The 19,775-nt window shown below is 42.4% G+C and overlaps 1 protein-coding gene across 1 annotated transcript in view; it reads right to left on the bottom strand.

The window, feature by feature from the left end:
- The window catches only part of LOC144003075 (phospholipid-transporting ATPase ABCA1), a 74,757-nt gene that overhangs the window by 53,521 nt on the left and 1,461 nt on the right, over positions 1-19,775 (bottom strand). The window contains exons 2-13 of the mRNA XM_077498879.1: positions 18,336-18,429; positions 17,227-17,368; positions 17,013-17,140; positions 16,140-16,267; positions 15,324-15,521; positions 12,616-12,702; positions 12,344-12,533; positions 8,555-8,694; positions 8,002-8,118; positions 6,295-6,492; positions 5,658-5,863; positions 4,439-4,615 (exon numbers count right to left, since the gene is read on the bottom strand). Coding sequence (XP_077355005.1) covers positions 4,439-4,615; positions 5,658-5,863; positions 6,295-6,492; positions 8,002-8,118; positions 8,555-8,694; positions 12,344-12,533; positions 12,616-12,702; positions 15,324-15,521; positions 16,140-16,267; positions 17,013-17,140; positions 17,227-17,368; positions 18,336-18,429 — 1,805 coding nt within the window. The remainder of the gene's footprint in view (positions 1-4,438; positions 4,616-5,657; positions 5,864-6,294; positions 6,493-8,001; positions 8,119-8,554; positions 8,695-12,343; positions 12,534-12,615; positions 12,703-15,323; positions 15,522-16,139; positions 16,268-17,012; positions 17,141-17,226; positions 17,369-18,335; positions 18,430-19,775) is intronic.

Genomic DNA, 19,775 nt, shown 5'->3' with positions numbered 1-19,775 from the left:
AGTCTCTTCTTTCATCAGGAAAAAAAAAAGTATGTTTCTATCTGTTTCCGTTTTGCAGCAATTAGCATTAGAAGAGAGCTAAGTTTCATCAGTTTTCACAAATCTATTTCAAATTGTAAGTAATTGAGCTTTTTTTTTCTAGATGGCCCTGGTTGATCTCCTTTGCTCTGCTGCCACCTGGTGGCCGTTTGTGTAATAACTCCCATTTCTGCAACCGTTCTTTGCAGTTGAGAGGCTGCATCAAAGCCTTCTGTATGCTCTAGCATAAAAAAAACAAAACAAAACAAAACAAAACAAAACAAAACAAAACGTATAAATACGTCTTTGGGAAACTTACATTAAAAAATGTATTTATACGTTATTGGGAGCAAATGAGTTAACAATCAACATAAACCCAAAAGTGTTTAACTTTATTAATTTACAATATAGTTTGAAATATGTGCAATCATTGAATTCTATTCCCCTTTAAAGGTTACAATTAATCCTGCATTATTTAATTAATTCACAATACAATACACAGTAAGCGCTACTTTATTATTGTACCTGCTTTTCATTCTACTTTTAATACATCTGGATGGAGAAATCAAACTTAGGAATTTCTTTCTGGTGGACAAAACGCTGGCTGCGCAAAACAAAAAAACAAAAAAAGTTGCTCCAAATGTAAACATGAATGCATAGCTTACACTTTGACTGCAGCACCCTCCCTCTGAAATTAATCACCAAAGAGAAAAAAAAAACACATTAATCTAATCCCAGCATGTCATGGAGAGCATCTTTGGATGTGAGAATGTTAAAGGCCTATTAATGGAGATGGCAGCCCCGGGATCCAAACAAGAGACGCCTGTGATTCCCGAGCGTGAGGAGGCGCAGGGGCCAGCGATAAAGGATGTGTTTATGTGCTATCAGGCCCCATGGGGGTCAACATTTATCCCGCGGCATCATCACAGGCTCGGGCGCGTGCCGGCTCAATGGGAGGACAGCGGGAGTGAACGCACTTTGGTTATCTTCAGTGCAAAATGCCACCACAGGGGGGGTAGATGTGCGTGCGGGGGCAAGGGGCACTTCTGCTTGAAACTATAGAAAATATCAAAAAACGATGATTTTCAAACATTATCCTTAACTCATTGACTCACAGCCATTTTCACAGAAGCAGTCCCGGCTGTTTTACTGGATTTTGACTGATTTTGCAAGGCCCACAGAATATTGTGTTCGATTGCTATAAAAGCATGGAACCTATCAAAAGAAAGATTAAAGTCTCTTCTTTCATCTGTTTCCGTTTTGCAGCAATTAGCATTAGAAGAGAGCTAAGTTTCATCAGTTTTCACAAATCTATTTAAAATTGTAAGTAATTGAGCTTTTTTTTTTTACATGGCCTTGCTTGATCTCCTTTGCTCTGCTGCCACCTGGTGGCCGTTTGTGCAATAACTACCATTTCTGCAACCGTTCTTTGCAGTTGAGAGGCTGCATCAAAGCCTTCTGTATGCTCTAGCATTAAAAAAACAAAACAAAAACAAAAACGTATAAATGCGTCTTTGGGACACTTAGAACATTAAAAAAAAACGGATTTACACGTTATCGGGAGCAATTGAGTTAAGATTAGCAAGACAGAAATGGACCCTAGGCCCAGTCTGTATGCTCTAGCATAAAAAAACAAAAAACCCCAAAAAAAACCAACGTATAAATACGTCTTTGGGACACTTAAAACATAAAAAAAAACGTATTTACACGTTATTGGGAGCAAATGAGTTAAAAAATAAATGGCAACCAGGAAATGGACAAAGTGCATGTTATTTATACAAAATCATCTGTGTTGCTCATATCGCACTGATCCGCCAGCCTATTTCGCCACACGTTCCATTTTTGGTTGGGAATTATCCCATCTAACAAAATGCAAATAGGCGGCTGTTTAAGTGCGTCAATGAAAGCTTATATAGTTCTTCCCATTCGTTTGACTGGAGACTGTGCAGTTAAAATAATTACCGCCACGGTCCTTTCCCATCTCTCCGTTCCAGCGCATCTTCCTTTGTCTGATTCCTCTGTCAATTATTCATGAATGAAATAGCAATTTTCAAGGGTTAATAATTTATCGGATTGCCCGTGTGGCGGCACGGGGCGAGGGAGTAAATGGTGTTGGGACTGAGGGTATTGCAGAGCTTGATGGCTTCCATTTATCTTCTGTAATTATTAATCGGTCCTCTCGGGGAGATGGAACACGGCGAGTGAGGGGGGGCCGGCGACTGTCCGATTTGCCACCGTTATGAAACCGCAATCGAAATCACAACGCAAATCAAAATCCCTTTGTGATTTGATAAATGTCTTTGACGTGCGCCTGTAAATGGTTGAAGTGAACCTGAAATAACTCCTTGAGACAAAAAATGGCAGACTTTTTGTTTATATTTGACTGCGGGTTTCGGAGAATGTTTATCAACATGCCCACCGACTTTGTTGCAGAAGCATAAAATTGAAAAAAAAAAAAAAAAAGTACTGCTCACTTTGGGAGCAAAAAGGTTAATAAAAATGACAGACCAGCGAGTGTGGGTGGTGGTATGCACGGTGAGCAGAAAGTCAATGAACAGATAGACCCGCGATTTGTGCAAATGTGTTTAGTTTCACATGTTCAATGAGTACCGTATTTTGCGCACTATAAGGCGCACCTAAAAGCCTTCAATTTTTTTTTCAAAAGCTGACCATGCGCCTTATAATCCAGTGCGCCTTATATATGGATCAGCATTGAGCCGCAACAGGTCTCGCTGTCAAGAAGCTACCAGTGACCCCGCACGATCGGTGACGCGCATGCGCAGAAGATCCCGCCATCTTGGATCGCAAGCTAATACTAATACTTTACCTCAGAGAAAACAATAAAACAGCTGTTTATTCAATTTGGGAGTGAATGGAGTTGTCAGAAAGCTGGTTTGTAATCTATTAATAAAGTTTGACTGACCTATCTGACTGTTTTGTTGACATTCCCTTTAGCGCAGCACCATCTAATGGATGCATAACGTAACCCCAGCCTCTACTGTAGCGCCTAATATATGGAAAAAGTTTGAAAGTATGTCATTCATTGAAGGTGCGCCTTATAATGCGGTGTGCCTTATAGTGCGGAAAATACGGTAATCATCAATGCCAAAATAATGTATGCCCCCCCCCCCCCCCCCCAAAAGAGGTGCATTGTTATTAAACAGCCAAACAAAGTCATCATTTTCATCCTCGCTTCCCAAACAGCTCATAAAGATCGCTTTATTGAAAACTCTCTGCGATGTAAAGCACATAATACTCTGAAATTAGATCCCTAATCTCTGGAAATGCCAGTCCCAGCGGAGCTGAATATTCTGCGTTCTGCTGTGCGGTGTTGTTAAATCTCCCAAGTAATTATCTTCGGGCTTTTTTTTTTTTTTTTTTTTTTTTTGCTTTATTAACGGAGAGCGTAATGTTGTGACGATGGAAGATTTTTCCCGGCGATACGGAGCTTACACGATGAAACGGGATTAGAGCGGGCTGCGTTATGTACACCGATGCCCATGGTCGGTAGAGACCTGCATAAATAATTCAGCATCCTTCAGCTATTAGGGAATTTCCTGTGGTTTGTCTAAAATCGATAGTTTGGACTGACTGCATTCCTGGTCTTTTACAAGCCTGATTAAATGCATCTGTGGGTTTTTTTTTAAATTGATGACTCGCATGGGTGGTTATTCAGTTCGACAAACATGAGAGGATATGCAAGTTTTACTCAAGGGACTCCTTGATTTTGAAATATCAGGAAAGAAATTTGGGTGAAATTGCAAAGAATGATGGCTCACCGGCAGGCAGAGCCTGTTTGAACACTGTTTGCTAACAAAAACAGCAACACCCATTGAACCACAATTAAAATTTGAATTGAAATATGTTTTGAACAACTGCCAGCTTTTGTTTTTAATGGGTCAAACAATACCATGCTTCTATGTGCCAATACAAACATGTCAAATAATACCATGAGTCAAACCCTATAATGTGTTACCGACCCCATTGAAACCCAGTTGCTAACCAAAACAGCAATCTGTTCAGCACAAATGTCGAACAATGCCCGTCCGTGTACAACACGTCAAAAACACTGCAAAAATTACCATGAGTCAAATAATACTTGAGTACAATGTGTCTTACATGTACAGTAAATGTTGATTGAAATTCTTTCGCTAATCAAAACAGCAGCACCAACCAAGGGAATGCAGAAACAGCATATTTTCCAGTTCAGTCTGACTCAGTGGTCGCACCGCAATTTTGTGTCGGCCATTTTAAAAGTACGCGCCTAATTTTTGCTGCCTCAGTTCTTGTCGTGTGGCTCCATAGTAGTCATTTTGTTTTAATTGTTGCTGTCTTTGATAAAAATGTTGTAGGTCCCCAGTGTGGGGGAAGGTTCGTTCGCTCAAATAAAAAAAAAGAATTAAAAAAAAAATGTACTCACGTGTCATCCACGTAGCAAGGGTACGGCATTTGCTGAGCGAAAACGCCAAGGGGTCGGGTCGTGGTCGTTTGCGTTCGTACGATGCCGTGGTCGATCATGTCCTGCAGGTAGGCGAAGCCTCCCCGTATATAGCGTAGGTCGTTAAAGGAGTTGTCTCGAGCCCCCGGAGACCATGACCTTATTAAAAGCAGACACATTGTCATCCGCGCTGGCAAAGGCCAAGTCAACGTCAAGCCAGGCTGTCACAACCGCTGCCGGAGAAGCGCGATTTAGACGCCAACAAAAAAAAAAACTGACACTGACACTCACATTTATAAGGTGATAACATGATGGTTTAAAAAAAGAAAAAGAAAACTACAGACCTTTTCAAAAGTAGTAGATAAAACACAGGAGATCCTGACACACTAACAATTTCATCAGTCACACCCGACTACGTGTGTCAAGCAACAAAACTGCACGTCAAACCATACTGTACATATGTACCATGTGTGAATGTCAATATGTCAAATAATACAAATTGTACTACGTGTTGTCACTGTTGAATAATTTTAGAATCAACTAATGCAGTAAAATGTATGAGAAAAACAGTTTTTTTCCCTGATCACTTTTTATTAACCAGTGATTGGTGGTTATTTCGTACTTCGTAATTGTACAGCGATCAATAAAAATGGGGTTGATGTCGACTATGCTACCGGTTTGCTAATTGTATTCAAAAGTAACCTGAAACCTGTTAAAAATCCCTTCACCTTAACCGGATACTGCAGAGGCCCGCCAGAGTTGTGAAGTTGTCAGGAGACCAGAGGAAGGATCAAAGGAAAGATGGATGAAACAAAAGTGAAATCCAGCACCAACCGGACACCACCTACCACCCACGGGGTTACAAAACCAGAATCAACCCCCAGAAATCTCTAAATTCCAACAGATTACGAAGATCTCAAGTGACCAGAGGAAAAACTAAAGAAAGGAAGGAAGGATAGATGAAGCAGAGTGACATCCACAGACATCAGCCTCCACTGATTCAGCCACCAGTGGGAGAGGCTAATTCTGTTTGTAGATGCTGGTGTGGTGGATCTGGCATGCATGAGAACCTCCGAGTCGTCGACCCCGGTCCGACAAGGCAAGCGCAGCACCCCCAGGCCACCGTCTGACGAGCCAACCCAGACGCCCGGAGCGCCCACGCCCCACCTATTTTGTGGTTGAATTCCGCTCCATTACGTACCGTTCCTTCATTTTGTTGGTGCCCTCCACCTCCTCGATGTCCATGCGGATCTTGTAGTGAATGTGCGGAGGAAGTCGGCTGGCGTTGGGCGGCAGGTTGGAAAAAACGACGCCGGCCCAGTAGGTGTCGTTCTTGAGGAGCTCCAAAGCGTTGCCCACCAGCTGGTTCTCGTTGGCAGCGGCTTGAAACTTGTTCAGGTCCAAACACTGTCAGAAAAGGGTGACACATTGAGGTAGAACGCTACGCAAGCTGACTGAATTGAAACAAGTTTTTGAAAAAAAAAAAAAGTTTCCTAATATTTCCTCTGAAGCTTTTTTTGGGAGGAGAGTACATGAATCCACGAGAAGCAGCAATCGACAAAGCTGACTTTGAATTGTGTGCGTGTGAATCGTCTTTCCAGACGTGTTTGATCACACCGAGTCGAGAAAATGGGCCCCCGCCGCAAAGTGTGGCGCAGATCAATACGTCAACTGCTAGTGTGTGCTCGTGCTGTATTTGAGGCCATTAAAACTTGGCAAACAGCGAAGCCTCTCACGACACAGAAATGAGTGAAAAGATATTTTTCGTGTGCTGAATCAACAGCGAAAGAATCGCCGACATAAAAGCTGCAGAGAGATACCACCAACGGATAACTTACGCCGAGGACGTCGGATAGAAGCCGGAGAATCTGGGTGGTGGCGTTGTAAAGGTCCCGCCAGTCGTGAGGTGGCATCCCGGCGGGGCGATCCTCCGGGGGGCCGTTGTAGAGGAAGTTGGCGAGCAGAGCGGCGGTCCAGCCGGTGCCGTTAAGACGCTGGTCCAGGGCGGCGGCGAACGCCGGGTTGTCCAGCAAAGTCTGACGAGACAAAAACACGTTCCGGATGCCATCTTACGAACGAGTTAGGTATAAACTATGACTGCGCCCTGCAATGCACCGTGTCACGATACGCCCGACTTGGGATCCACACGTTTATAACTCGAAGATTTGCGAGTTAGGGGGAGCGTCAGTACCAGAAAGCTGATTTGGATATCATTTTCATTTGATGGGGAAACAGGTTCCTGACCCCTCTTCACTCTGTTGGCTTTTTAGTGCCTCTGTTTACGGCCTTTTCTTTTCGGCGCCGGACCTCGGACAGACTCGCCGGCCGCGGTAATTGGTCCATCAAAACTAAAAGACGTCTGCGACCTTGAAAGACCTCCGCCAGTGATGACGAAACGCCCTCGGTGCCGGTGGCCCGGTAGCACGAGGCGGCGGCGGCGGAGGAAAGAGCAGAGCAGAGAAAATGAAGACAAAGGAGGAATGCGGGCCCATTTGTGTAAAGGTTAGGGCTAGGGTAATGAATACCGCGGCTATGTGGAGCTCCCGATGTCTGCTTCCCTCCAGCTGCCTATAAGCTCATTTGGAGTGACACTGGAGTAATGTCAGTGTCAAGGAAATACTGCAAGAGAGAGAGAGGGGGAGGGATGGAAAAGGATAGAGGTGGAGGCAAAGTGTCCATGTCCTCTACTTCTATAGATAATCCCTTCTGCCAGGATGAAAATTATCCCGTACTTATCCATAATTACTTCCATCCCTCGGTTCCCATACTGAACAGGAGGCTCGAAAACTGTACAAGTATGCACTCCCCTGCCGTGTGTATACATCTTAAGTCGTTCTTTTTGAGCCAAGGGCTGGGGTAGAAATGTCAGCACTCCTCGTCTTTGGACCTGCAAAGTCCTGGTTTGGAGATTGGACCTCGCTGGAGGACGGCGGTGGTGCTAAGTGAAAGCTCAAAAATTGTCTGAGGAGGATAAGAGTCAGACAATGACGTATGTTAAAGAGAAGAATAGCTAAACCCCAATGGTGCTAGCTAGCTAGCGACCATGCTACAGCTTGCTGAAGCTACCTTTTCTCGTCCGGACGAGAAAGTTTCGCTTTCTCGTCCGGACGAGAAACTTTCTCTTACTCGTCCGGACGAGAAACTTTCTCTTACTCGTCCGGATGAGAAACTTTCTCTTTCTCGTCCGGACGAGAAACTTTCGCTTTCTCATCCGGACAAGAAAAGTTTCTCATCCGGACAAGAGACTTTCTCATCCGGACAAGAAACTTTCTCATCCGGACAAGAGACTTTCTCATCCGGACAAGAAACTTTCTCATCCGGACAAGAGACTTTCTCATCCGGACAAGAAACTTTCTCATCCGGACAAGAAACTTTCCCAACCGGACAAAAACTTTCTCGTCCGGATGAGAAACTTTCTCTTTCTCGTCCGGACAAGAAACTTTCTCATCCCGACAAGAAACTTTCTCGTCCGGACAAGAAACATATTTTTTTTTTTCTCCCATGTCACTTTAGGGGCTCCGTAGAATACTGTAAATGAATCTTACCCGTATTGCGTTGACTTGCTGGCTGTTCTGAAAGAAATCCCATACCCGTGGCCCCAGTTGGTCCCAAGCGTCAGCCATTTCTTTTAGCATCGCCAGAGCGCTGAAGGTGCTGTTAGCCTGATTGACAGACAACACCACAACCACAAAGACAAACCTATTAAGCCGCATTCGGTGCGTCAGTTCCAATGAGACGGGTTTGCGACTGCTGCCCACTGTAAGCTTGCACCTTGACATTTTTTTTACGCACCGGAAACATTAGTGAGTGAGCGTGGGACGAGGTGACATCAGAACCACAGTAGCGACTTGGCCGGCTAAAAAGCACATTGATGCACATTGTCTATATTGGGCACTTGTGAAGCGGCTAGCTGTTAGCGGCTAACGCTATGGAGCGACATTAATTGTCAGCATAATTCGATTTTTTTTTTTTTTTTAAACATACTTTATTAATAATACTTATTAAAGAGATTGAACATAATTTCAGAATGACGTGTTGCCTCTCCAGTCGGGACGTATACGCCGCACACCATCGGGGAGTACGTCGGTGTAGTATTACCTCTTTCACGACGAGTCGTGTTGCTGGGGTATCTGGCGTGAAAAGGACTTTTCCTCGGAAAAAGAGCTTGAAGGTGCGCCAGATGGAACGGAGACCAGGGGTTCCCTCCAGAGTCTCAACGAGGGTTTGACAAAAAGAACCTAGAGAAGCCATCATTAGAAGGAAAGGAACAGGAGTTGTGTTCTTGCAAAGTGTATGGATATTGAGTTTCTTTTGAGGATTTGTGATGGGGGTTTTTTTTCCACAAAAAAAAGTGGGGTAAATGCAACAAAAAAAAAAATCCAGAAAACTAGCCAAATTTTGAAAAATTGAAAACAAACAAACAAACTAACTAACAGTGTAGCTAATATGCTAATTTGTGGGTACCAAACTGTGATTTTGCTTTTGCTGTACTTAGTTATAAATTAGGGCTGGGAATCTTTGACTGTCTCGCGATTCGATTCGATTACGATTTTTTTGTCTACGATTCGATTCAGAATCGATTCTCGATTCAAACGATTTTCGACTCAAAATGATTTGATTGACAAATGATTTCTGCTTCAATTTACAGATATGCACAACATTGTCATGATGTACTCCAGTCTGCTTTGCAAGACAAAATGACAAATGGAGACATTAATGTGTCTTTTTTTTTGTTTTTTTTGTTTAAACATTTATTAATTTTGTATTTTAAGTGCCTATTTCCACAAAAAAAGCATGTGGGCTACAACTGCTTTTTCCCCTTCTTCTTCATTTTTAATTTAAATAAAATCGATTTTTGGATATTAATATCGATTCGATTCGATTAATAACTGAGAATTTCGATTCTTTTATGAATCGATTTTTTGGTACACCCCTATTATAAATTATATTATTATTATTATTATTATTATTAACAATTTTGAGAGTGGATTTTAGTGGGAAAACAAAATGTATAAAATGAGTTATAGCATTTAATGCTGGTTTGCTGTTCAGTAGTTTTGTGCTGTCCTTGAATGGTCATTTTTATGCACTCGAAAGAAAAAAAAAATCATCACAGTACTTATATGGGGATAAATTATTTTGTTGTTTGCGTGTTTTGTTTTTGGGTTAAGAGCTTTTATACCAGTTTTGAGAAATGTATTAAGAACACTTATGCACATGGCTAAAATAGTATATCTGTCATACGTTTGGTTAGGAATTGTGTGATCCTTTGAGGCCCTCAAGTAGCACTGATGGAAAAATTGTGGAGCCCTCAAACATTTTAACCTTGTAAACTTACAATTTCATGTGTATACATTGTAGTACTCAAAGCGATCGAGTTTCTTATGTTCACCTCAAAATACTGTCCAAGGGATTCATTCCCACCTGAGTCCATAAATGTAAAAATATTTTTACATATTTGGAGAGAATAGTGCACAGCAGAAGCAGCGTCATTATTAATTCACCAGTGCTGCCTATACCGACAGGTTGAGAAAGCCGCAAGCGTGTTAAGTGAGGACCAGATACTGCACTGCACTTTACTAAGTCTCCACTGCATGATGATCCCGCGCATTTCGGGCTGCACATATCTCGACAAGTTATATACTTTTACACGTTAACAATCTTACAAACATGAGTAGACAAGCTAACGAGTAAACTCGCCTCGCAAGTACGTCACATAACAAGAATGATCCCTCCAAGTTCAACAACATCACAAGTGCACATTCTTACAGGTCAACACCCTCGAAAGCAAAACAATCTCCTTTTTTTTTTTTTTACTTCCTTCGCGAGTTGCGTTTTTTTTTTTCCTTCCTGACTTTTTATTCGCCCCTGAGGGGAGATGTTAGCAGGCGTTTTCAGTGCAATTAAACGCGAGCCCAAACTCGCCGCCGCCGCCTCTCCCAGGTGCTGCTTGGGAGGTCGGCGCGAGACCAGAGCTAATGGCCGCCCCTCTACCCGGACCCCGGCCAGCTGTTCCCATCAAAGGCGGCGACAGATGCCACTTTGCGTAATGGCGGCCCACCAAGACGAGCTTCTAATCATTAGCTGGCGACGGCGATACATGATATATTTTTAGACGAGGCGCTACTTGCGGAGCTATTTGATCTTATAATAATATCTGCGTAGAAAAAAAAACAAAAACTCAAACATTAAGATAGCAAAAAATATGTTTCGAGTGGAGTTGATATGTCTGTTGTACAATGCCTTTGTGAGTGCTTTTACACTTTCCAAATCAGTTGTAATTGGCCATTTACGAGCGCGTCCGTAACACGTTCCCAGATTCAGTTAAGTGCAGGAAAATGCCAAAACAGCCATTAGCGTGTTAACAGACGCGCTGATATCGTGTTTGTGCTCATTTGTGCTGGCACCGGCGCGTACGTTTTTAACTTTTTATTTCCAAGGGAACAGTGGCGTCTTATTAAAATCTAATCGTGCGTGCGCCGCTTCTTCCTGGCGAGGAGCTTTAATGAAACGTCCGACGCGGAAGATCGAATTCTCCGGGATCTTATGGAATTTAAATTGGCCGACCGGAAAGCCCGCGGCGCATTTAACATCTCGCCATGGACGTCGGGAAGAAGTGGAAACAAAAAAAGCGGCTTTGAAACATGTAAAGATTGCTTCGCCACCTCGGGCCTTGACCGTGCAGCCTGAGGCCGTTTTTTGCGGCACGGCGATGGCTTAACGAAAAGTCATCGTTCCGTTTGCTCACATTATACGAGGGATGTTCGATACCACTTTGTTTCAGACTGACACCAGTATCAATACTCAAGTCTTGTGTAGTCACAGGTACCAAATTAAATTTACCAATAAAATAAAAAGGTATCAATTAAACTTCTCCCAAAAAACAATGACAATTTTAAAGAAAGACCTATGACCTCCCAATATAGTATATAGAGAGGAGCCAAAACTGGTCTGTCCGATACTGCAACACTTAACACATTCATCACCAGACCAGCAAAAAAATGCATCATTTGCATCATTCGTCTTTTTCCGTCAATGGCAGTGAATGAGTTAAACATGGTAAAAATCAATGAAGCAATTATAAATTGTTGATATAATGTACAGCAGGGGTGTCCAGACTTTTTCCTCTGAGGGCCACATACAGAAAAATAGAAAGCTGCAAGGGCCACTTTGATTTAAAAAAAAAAAAAAAAAAGTTATTTATTAACACATTCATTGCCAGACCAGCAAAAAATCATTTAACGTCTTTTTCCGTGAATGGCAGTGAATGAGTTAAAAACTAGGCCTTTTATCGGTGGTATCAATCGCGCATGCCAACATTACACGTGTCAAGTATCGATGCTTCTATACTATACTATAAAGATCTTTCCTTCCTTTGATCCTTCCTCTGGTCTCCTGACAACTTCACGACTCCGGCGGGTAACCGGTTCAGGTGAAGGGTCTTGGTTTTATAACAGGTTTCAGGTGAATTAAAGAGCACAAACTCGCACGCACACGGTGACCCTGCACGATCGGTGACGCGCATGCGCGGAAGATGCCGCCATCTTGGATCGCTAGCTAATACTAATACTTTAGCTCAGAGAAAATAATAAAAGAGCTGTTTATTCATTTTTGGGAGTGAATGTTGTCAGAAAGCTGGTTTGTAATCTATTCATAAAGTTTGACTGACCTATCTGACTGTTTTGTTGACATTCCCTTTAGCGCAGCACCATCTAATGGATGCATAACGTAACCCCAGCCTCGACTGTAGCGACTTTATATGGAAAAAGTTTGAAAATATGTCATTCATCGAAGGTGCGCCTTATAATCACGGTAATACGGTAATACATTTGGCCCATCTTGGCCAAAATGTGGAAACATATGATCAAATATTTCGAGGAGACTCACCGGAAGCGTTGCGCTCGCTGGAGATTGACTGCTTGCTAAGCACTCGTGTGAGCGACGGGGAGCTGAGGGTCATGTTGGTGGAATTGGAGTCAAACTGCTTTCCGCACAGAAGCGCATTGACGCTGCCAATCATGTCCCCCTGGAAATCCAACGACCCCGCGAGGATCATGGAGTTCTGCAAACGGCTCACCTGGTTTTAAAGAGAGAAAAAAAAACAACAACATGAGTTGATCATATAAATAAAAGATCTCCTGCGTGACTGGAATACGAACCTCTTGGAGGACGGGGAGTGCGTTTGCTGTGGTTCTCTCAAGCAGCGTCGTCATGTGAACGCCGTTCAAATCCAAAGCTGAAGGCAGCTGGAGGAATATTATATCGATCAGAAACTTGCGCAACGGGTCTGCTTGTAATTTGATCACTGAAAACGGGCGTTTTTCATGAACGCTCGAGTTAAAACAGTTTTTCTTAACCTTGTTGGAGGTACGGAAGGAACCCCACCAGTTTCTGATGCGCGTACGCCAAACCCTTGTTTATTGAAAAATTAAGAAAAAAAATGATTTGCTTCAAATTCAAGACATAGAAAGTACCTCTAAAGTCGACATTCTTAGGAGTGCACTCGCTCTTAAGTACACCTAACTAGGGATGTCACGATAAGGGCAACATCGTCATATCGTGATATGAAAACTGCCACAATATCGTCGTCGTCATGTTCGCGATATTTAAAAGGAATACATCTGTTAAAAAAAAAAGTCAGGTTAAAAAAAATTAATAATAATAATAAAAAAAAAAGTCAGGTTTATTTCCATTTGTGCAGTTGTAGCACCCTCTGGTGGCTAGTTTATTAGTGCAATTTAATTTTCATTAGGGATGTTTTGGCCTTCTATGTTGAAAATCGATGCGAATCGTCAGATGAAGGGGAACCGAATTTGCTCGTGAAGCGATCGATTAGCAAATAAGTGCCTCAATATTCTTATCACAGATTGTAGGTGGTTGATATGCATTGCTGTAATGTACAAAAGCACAATATCATTTTATTTTTTTTTATAAGTATGAGCTCTCTTTTTTTACAATATTGTGATCTTTTTTTAAATATCGCCAACGCCCCCACAATATCGTGATAATTATCGTATCGTGACAATATCGTATCGTGATATTTGGATATCGTTACATCCCGACACGTTACAAGTCAGGGTGGTAAACCTGTTATAAGCCCGCCATGCAATTGTAAAATCCTCTAAGGAAGGTTGAGAGGTAAAAACAAAAAATAATAAATACATTTAAAAAAAAAAGCCAATTTGATAACATATGTCAGCGCAGTCCAACCCGACGTCCGCCATTCACCAGCCCGGTGATAAACTCTGACTCACGTCCGTTGTCCTTTCTTACACGCTGTTGTTGTTATCGCCGTCATTCCGCATGTGGGCCTTAAAGTGCAACGGCTTGATGTTCTGTTCCATCCATTTGCTGATGGCACCCGGGAGCTTTTTTTTTTTTTTTTTTTTTTTACGTGCGCCCCATTTTGTCCGAAGCTTTTCTTTTACTGTGCCTGTGGGCTGAAATTGTTCAAATAATCTCCCCTACAAACTTCCTCGCCTTATCACTTATTTATTGGATTTGCTGGGCCATATATTTTCCCCTCCAAGATAAACTCAAAAAAAAAAAAAAAAAAAAAAAAAAAAAAGTGCGGGCTTGCATAATCCCAGCGGGAACTCCGGGATTTAAAAAGAATTCAAGAGAACATCGCTTCTAATAAATATTTCTGGTGATGGCATGTATTTTAATAACATCATGGGGAGACACAGAGGTGAGCATGAAAGGAAGCGCCTGCTTTCAAGGAGAACAAAAAAAAAAAAAGAAGTGCAAAAATGTAATATACTGCAGGCAATGAATCATCTACACAGCACGCAGGCTGGTTTAGTGCTTTGACCTTTAACTAATATTAACAGTGGTTATCTTATTTGTACAATTCCATGACAGTTAAAAACACACAGTCCTTACAGGAAAAAAGAAAATAAAAAAAAACCTTACCCTAAGACTAACCAAAACCTCACCTACCTTTACACCTTATTTAAAACTGCTTTTCTTTCCCCAAATCTTTTATATTATTTGTGTAATTGGAGGGAGACTAGCAAAAATAAGCATTTTATTGCTTAGTTGCTGCTGTTGCGGTTTTACTGCGAAAATGACGAATAAACATCTTCGCTCTACCAAACCCTAATTAATAGTCTTATGAATAACCTCAAACCTTAACCAATTCCCTGGCTGAACCCCAAAACCCAATTCCAACCTATCCATAACAAAAACTGCTAAGGCCATACCAGTGTTTTTTTTTTTTTTTTTTGTTTTGTTTTTTTTATCCTGGGTTTGAGCGACCCCCAGGGGTTCGGCCTCATGGGTTTGGTGGAGGTCAAGACACATGTCCCACTCAAACGATTCAGGGCTGCAGGTGATCACGCTACATTACTTGGCCAATCTGTGCTGCAGGTAATTTTGCTGCACTCAGTAGTCGACTTGTGACTCAGTGACCGATGGAATGTTGTGTGATTTCTTTATGATTGTAATCCATTCATCATACTATGTCGAGTAAAAAAAAAAGTGGTCAGATGAATATGTGCAATATGAATTTGCATGTATAACGGAACGTACGGTGTTCCACAGGGTTCAATTCTGGGGCCTCTGCTGATTTCATTGTATCTGGTATACCCCTGCATTCCATCTTTAGAAAAGAGTGATGGTGATTTGAAATTTTGTTCATCAGTAAACCTATGTCTTCAATTTGAAAAAAAATCTTTAATAAAGAAAGGTTCTGCTGGGGTTCAGTACCTCCAACAAGGTTAAGAACCACTGACTTATACCAACCCAATCCCGAACCATACATAACCCCTGACCGTCCACAAAAAGAAGCCATTTAAGATAAAAACATTCAAAAGAAAGCCTTTTGCCTGAAAGTTTATTTCGAAGAAATCAAAAGAACGCTGACCTGAGCCAAGACTTTGCTCGGGTCCAGATTTTGCAGGAGCACTCGCTGGCTGTCGCTGAGCTGCTGAGGTCCCAGCGAGCAGCTGGCGTTCCGGAAGGCCTCCCTGTCCAACGGGCTGCTAAACTGGACGTAACGGTCCAGGTTTTCGCCGTCACACAGGATTCTCCCCAGGCGAGCGGGTGCAGGGACGCCTGCGATCTTGCGTCGGGAAAAGGAGGGCATTTCCGGGACATTTCACTAGAGTTCTAAGTTGGATGCTATTTAGCAGGTTCCACTGCACCGCTTCACTGTTTTTAACTCATTCACTCGCCGCCATTTTCACATTTCGCAATCCCATTCGCTCCCGGCTGTTTTGCTGGATTTGGACTGATTTTGCAAGGCCTACAGAATATTGTGTTCTATTGCTATAAAAGCATGGAACCTATCAAAAGACAGATTAAAGTCTCTTCTTTCATCAGGAAAAAAAAGTATGTTTCTATCTGTTTCCGTTTTGCAGAAATTAGCATTAGAAGAGAGCTAAGTTTCATCAGTTTTCACAAATCAATTCAAAATTGTAAGTAATTGAGCTTTTTTTTCTAGATGGCTCTGGTTGATCTCTTTTGCTCTGCTGCCACCTGCTGGCCGTTTGTGTAATAACTACCATTTCTGCAACCGTTCTTTGCAGTTGAGAGGCTGCATAAAAGCCTTCTGTATGCTCTAGCATCAAAAAAACAAAACAAAAAAAACGTATAAATACGTCTTTGGGACACTTAGAACATTAAAAAAACAACGTATTTTCACGTTTTTGGGAGCAAATGAGTTAACGGTCATACCCACCGGGTTGAGAGGAATGTTGGCAGCCATGAGGCTCTCGACCACCGGAAGCGGCACTGACAAATGCTCCCTCAAGTGTGCCGAGAATGTTTCATCGTCTCTCAGAATAGTTGTCAGTTGGACCGGTTGTCCTTGAAGGGAAAGTGAAAAGTAAAAAGCGGAAAGTAAGTGGCCATTATTTCGGGGGTTGTTGAGTTTTTGGGTTAGAGCTGGGGTACGGTTCCATAGAGAAAAAACACAAATTGGTGAATTTGTGAATATGTGTTAGGATGACTGTACTTCCCAAAAAAATGTGTTCCGTTAGCTACCTTTGCCATCCAAAACTTTTCCATGCCGTCATCCGTCGTTCTTGCTAACGACCTTTTTCTCGTCTCACCTCAGACGACGCGTGCTATTAATTATGCTCCTGCTTGGATCTTTGATGGATTTAATCTTGTATATTACAAGCCGGTGACCCCCGAAATGCAAATGTCCCCCCCCGCCAGTTGTTTGTTGTACGGCGGCGGCACGCCTCCCCTCTTTGCCTATTTGCAAATTAGATGGCGCAGGGCGGGGCGGGGCGGGGTGGAGGGGAAAAAAAAAAAAATCTGAATAGCGTTGCGCCAAACGGGCCTCATGCAAAGCAGCAACTTATCAAGACAAATGATCTGTCAGTCTGCATGCAAAATGGCGTCGTAAATAATCACGCCTCGTTGTTTTTGAGGGATAAAGGAGAACAACAAATCCTCAGAGGTGTCATCGGAACAACAGCGATACTTTCCCTCGGCGGCAACTACTTGACAAAGACATAAGAGGCGGAATTGTTGTCTTTTCCATGACTATATTTACACTCGATTTTCCGGCTCGTCTCGCGCTTGACATTCAAACGGTTCCTACCGTTGCCAGCGTCAGCCCGCGACACGACCGAGGCCCATCGGGTGACGTCATCCGCCAGTCGTCGGGCGTTGCTGACGAGGGATTTGTTCACCAGGAGGCCTTGCAACTCAATCAGCGCCTTGGAAATTCTGAGCGGATGAGGTCATCACGTTAGCAACATTGCATGCATTTACTGCCGCATGCGTCGTGTTTTAACCAACATCATTTGGCTTACATTGAGTTGTCGAAGTTGTTGACTTGTCCCGGCGTCTCCCCTGGCGTCGGGTGACTCAGACAGGGATTGTCGATGTTGCAAACCAGACCCTGAATCCAAGGGAGCACCCCAGCCGATGGCATGGCTTTATTCGGGTAGTGGCCTAGAGAACCAGATTGTTGTTGTCTTATCTGCTTTCAGAACTAGTAGACAGTGTTGCCACAGTTACCTTGAAAAAGTAACTTCGTTACGATACTGATTACTTGGTTTTAAAAGTAACTAAATTGCGTTACCGATTACTTGATTATAAAAGTAACTAAGTTAGATTAAAAGTTACTTTTTTAGTTACTTTCAGCAGCTGCCGATAACACCATCTCAACATAAAAAATAATGAGTTCCAAATACTTTATTGAAAGTGCATTTTTAACATGAAAATAAAGTTGTTGTTTTTTTTAATGAAAAACAAAATAGGCAGTCACTCTTGACTTCCTGTAACATAAAAACTTTTTATAAAACAACAAATAAAAATCTATCCAGGTTGAAAATGAAGATCCCCTTAATTCCTCTATTGTTTGTTCCGCAATTCCAAGTGTGTCCACTTGAGTCGACTCGTGCATGCGTTGTGAAAACGTGACTTGTCTGACGTCCCTCCCCCTTGGCGAGAGGGCGGAGACAACCTCATCCCATCATGCTTCACGGACCAGTTGAGGATGGAAATAAATTATTTTTTTACCACTTTTATGGTCCATAATGTACACTTTTTTTTTTTGTTGCGTTGTGTGCCTGTTGGTGAATAAAACTAGTAGTAAAAGTATCATCACTTTTGTTTTGAATGTGCAAACCATTCACGACCAGACCATGGCTGAATTCAGTGTGGTGATCAACGACTTCCGCCTCATCTTCGTGGTTAGCGGCAGTTGTTTGTGACTGTTACAAAACAGTGAGATATTTTGCCGTCTTCATGAAAATGTGGAGTAACGCATTGAATCTCTGGACAGTCACTTTAATCAGACTACTTTGTAGAATAAAGTTAGACTACTAGTTACTTTGGAAAGCAAATTTTTTTGAGCTACCGGCAACACTGCTAGTAGACAATGTGGATCACAATCACAGGGTGAGCTTCGACTTACATTGGCCTTTGTAGGTTGGCTCGTTGGTGAAGCGCACCCATACCAGGATGAAGAAGAGGAACAAAGGCCAAAGAATTTCCACAACCAAGCGCACCTGCAGAAAAGACTTGGACGCTCATCTTTACATGGCTTTAGGATGAGAAATCCTGACTGAACCCTACCCCGACTCTAACATGAACACCCAAATACTACCCTAAACATAAACCCAACCGTAAGTTTACCTCAACCCTAACCTTGGCCTAATTCCACAATTCTAACCCCAGTGACAATCCCGAACCACAAACCAAATGATCTCTTAACCCCCACAAGACTTATCAGAGTGTCTTTTAGGGGTGTGCTTAAAAAAAAAAAGGATACGGCAATTGCAATACACGTATCGATACGCAGGCGTCAGAATCGATGTTGCTCGTTCACTTTAAATAGGCACAGTTTACGTTTACCTAAAAAATAAAAACCGGCAGCGTCTTTGAAGTTAATTGACTTCAATTAATGCTAAAAATAGCTCACCAGTGATTGGACACTGTGTCTTGCTAAGAAAAATGAAAACAGAGGAGGAATATCAACATTTATTTACTTCTAAACTTAACATGGCACGTGTCTTAATGTACCAATTTTCATATATTTGGTTTAAAAACGAAATAGAATGTGTTACATGAAAAAAAAATGCTGTGTTTATTTCCCCAAATATTTAAAATACGCACATTTTAGAGCTGTAATTTTAATACTTTGATATTTTTGCTCATATCGGCTCATGCCTGTTAGTAAATTTTCCCGGTGTGTCTGTGAAAGTTGCTCCTTGCTCTGCAGTGCGTGCACATTTTAAACCAGGCATGCCGCTTGGTGGTAAACCAGAAGAGCTGCTAACAAAAATAGTTTTGTCAGTCAGCATAACAAACGTATCCTTTAGGTGTACATATGACTGTTACGCAAGTAAATTGATGTAAAATATCGGGATACGTATCAGTTAGAGATCAAGTATTGGGATACATATGTAATGCGATACGTATCGTATCGTGACCCCTGTATCGCGATACGTATCGCATCGTGACCCCTGTATCGTGATACGTATCGTATCGTGACCCCTGTATCGCGATACGTATCGTATCGTATCGTGACCCCTGTATCGTGATACGTATCGTATCGTGACCCCTGTATCGTGATACGTATCGTATCGTGAGGTGGGCGGCAACACCCAGCCCTAGTGCCTTTGTCGTTATTCTTCAGAAACACATTTTTTTACCAAGCCAACTGCATTTAAACCGTTGTGACATGCAGACCGCAATCCTTCCACCTTGGCGGAGGTCTGCAGCGCTCGACTGGGCGTCTTTCTAGTTCACCGATTTACAGATGAGGCATGCCACCGGATACTCGACATTGCGAAAGAAATCACAGGGAGGGGGGGGGAATTATACGGACTTCCCGAATGTCTTCGGGAATCTG

Source organism: Festucalex cinctus, chromosome 16, assembly GCF_051991245.1.
Source record: "Festucalex cinctus isolate MCC-2025b chromosome 16, RoL_Fcin_1.0, whole genome shotgun sequence".
Classification (NCBI taxonomy): domain Eukaryota; kingdom Metazoa; phylum Chordata; class Actinopteri; order Syngnathiformes; family Syngnathidae; genus Festucalex; species Festucalex cinctus.
Note: the sequence above shows the minus strand (reverse complement) of the source record. Positions and strands in the feature narration are given on the sequence as shown.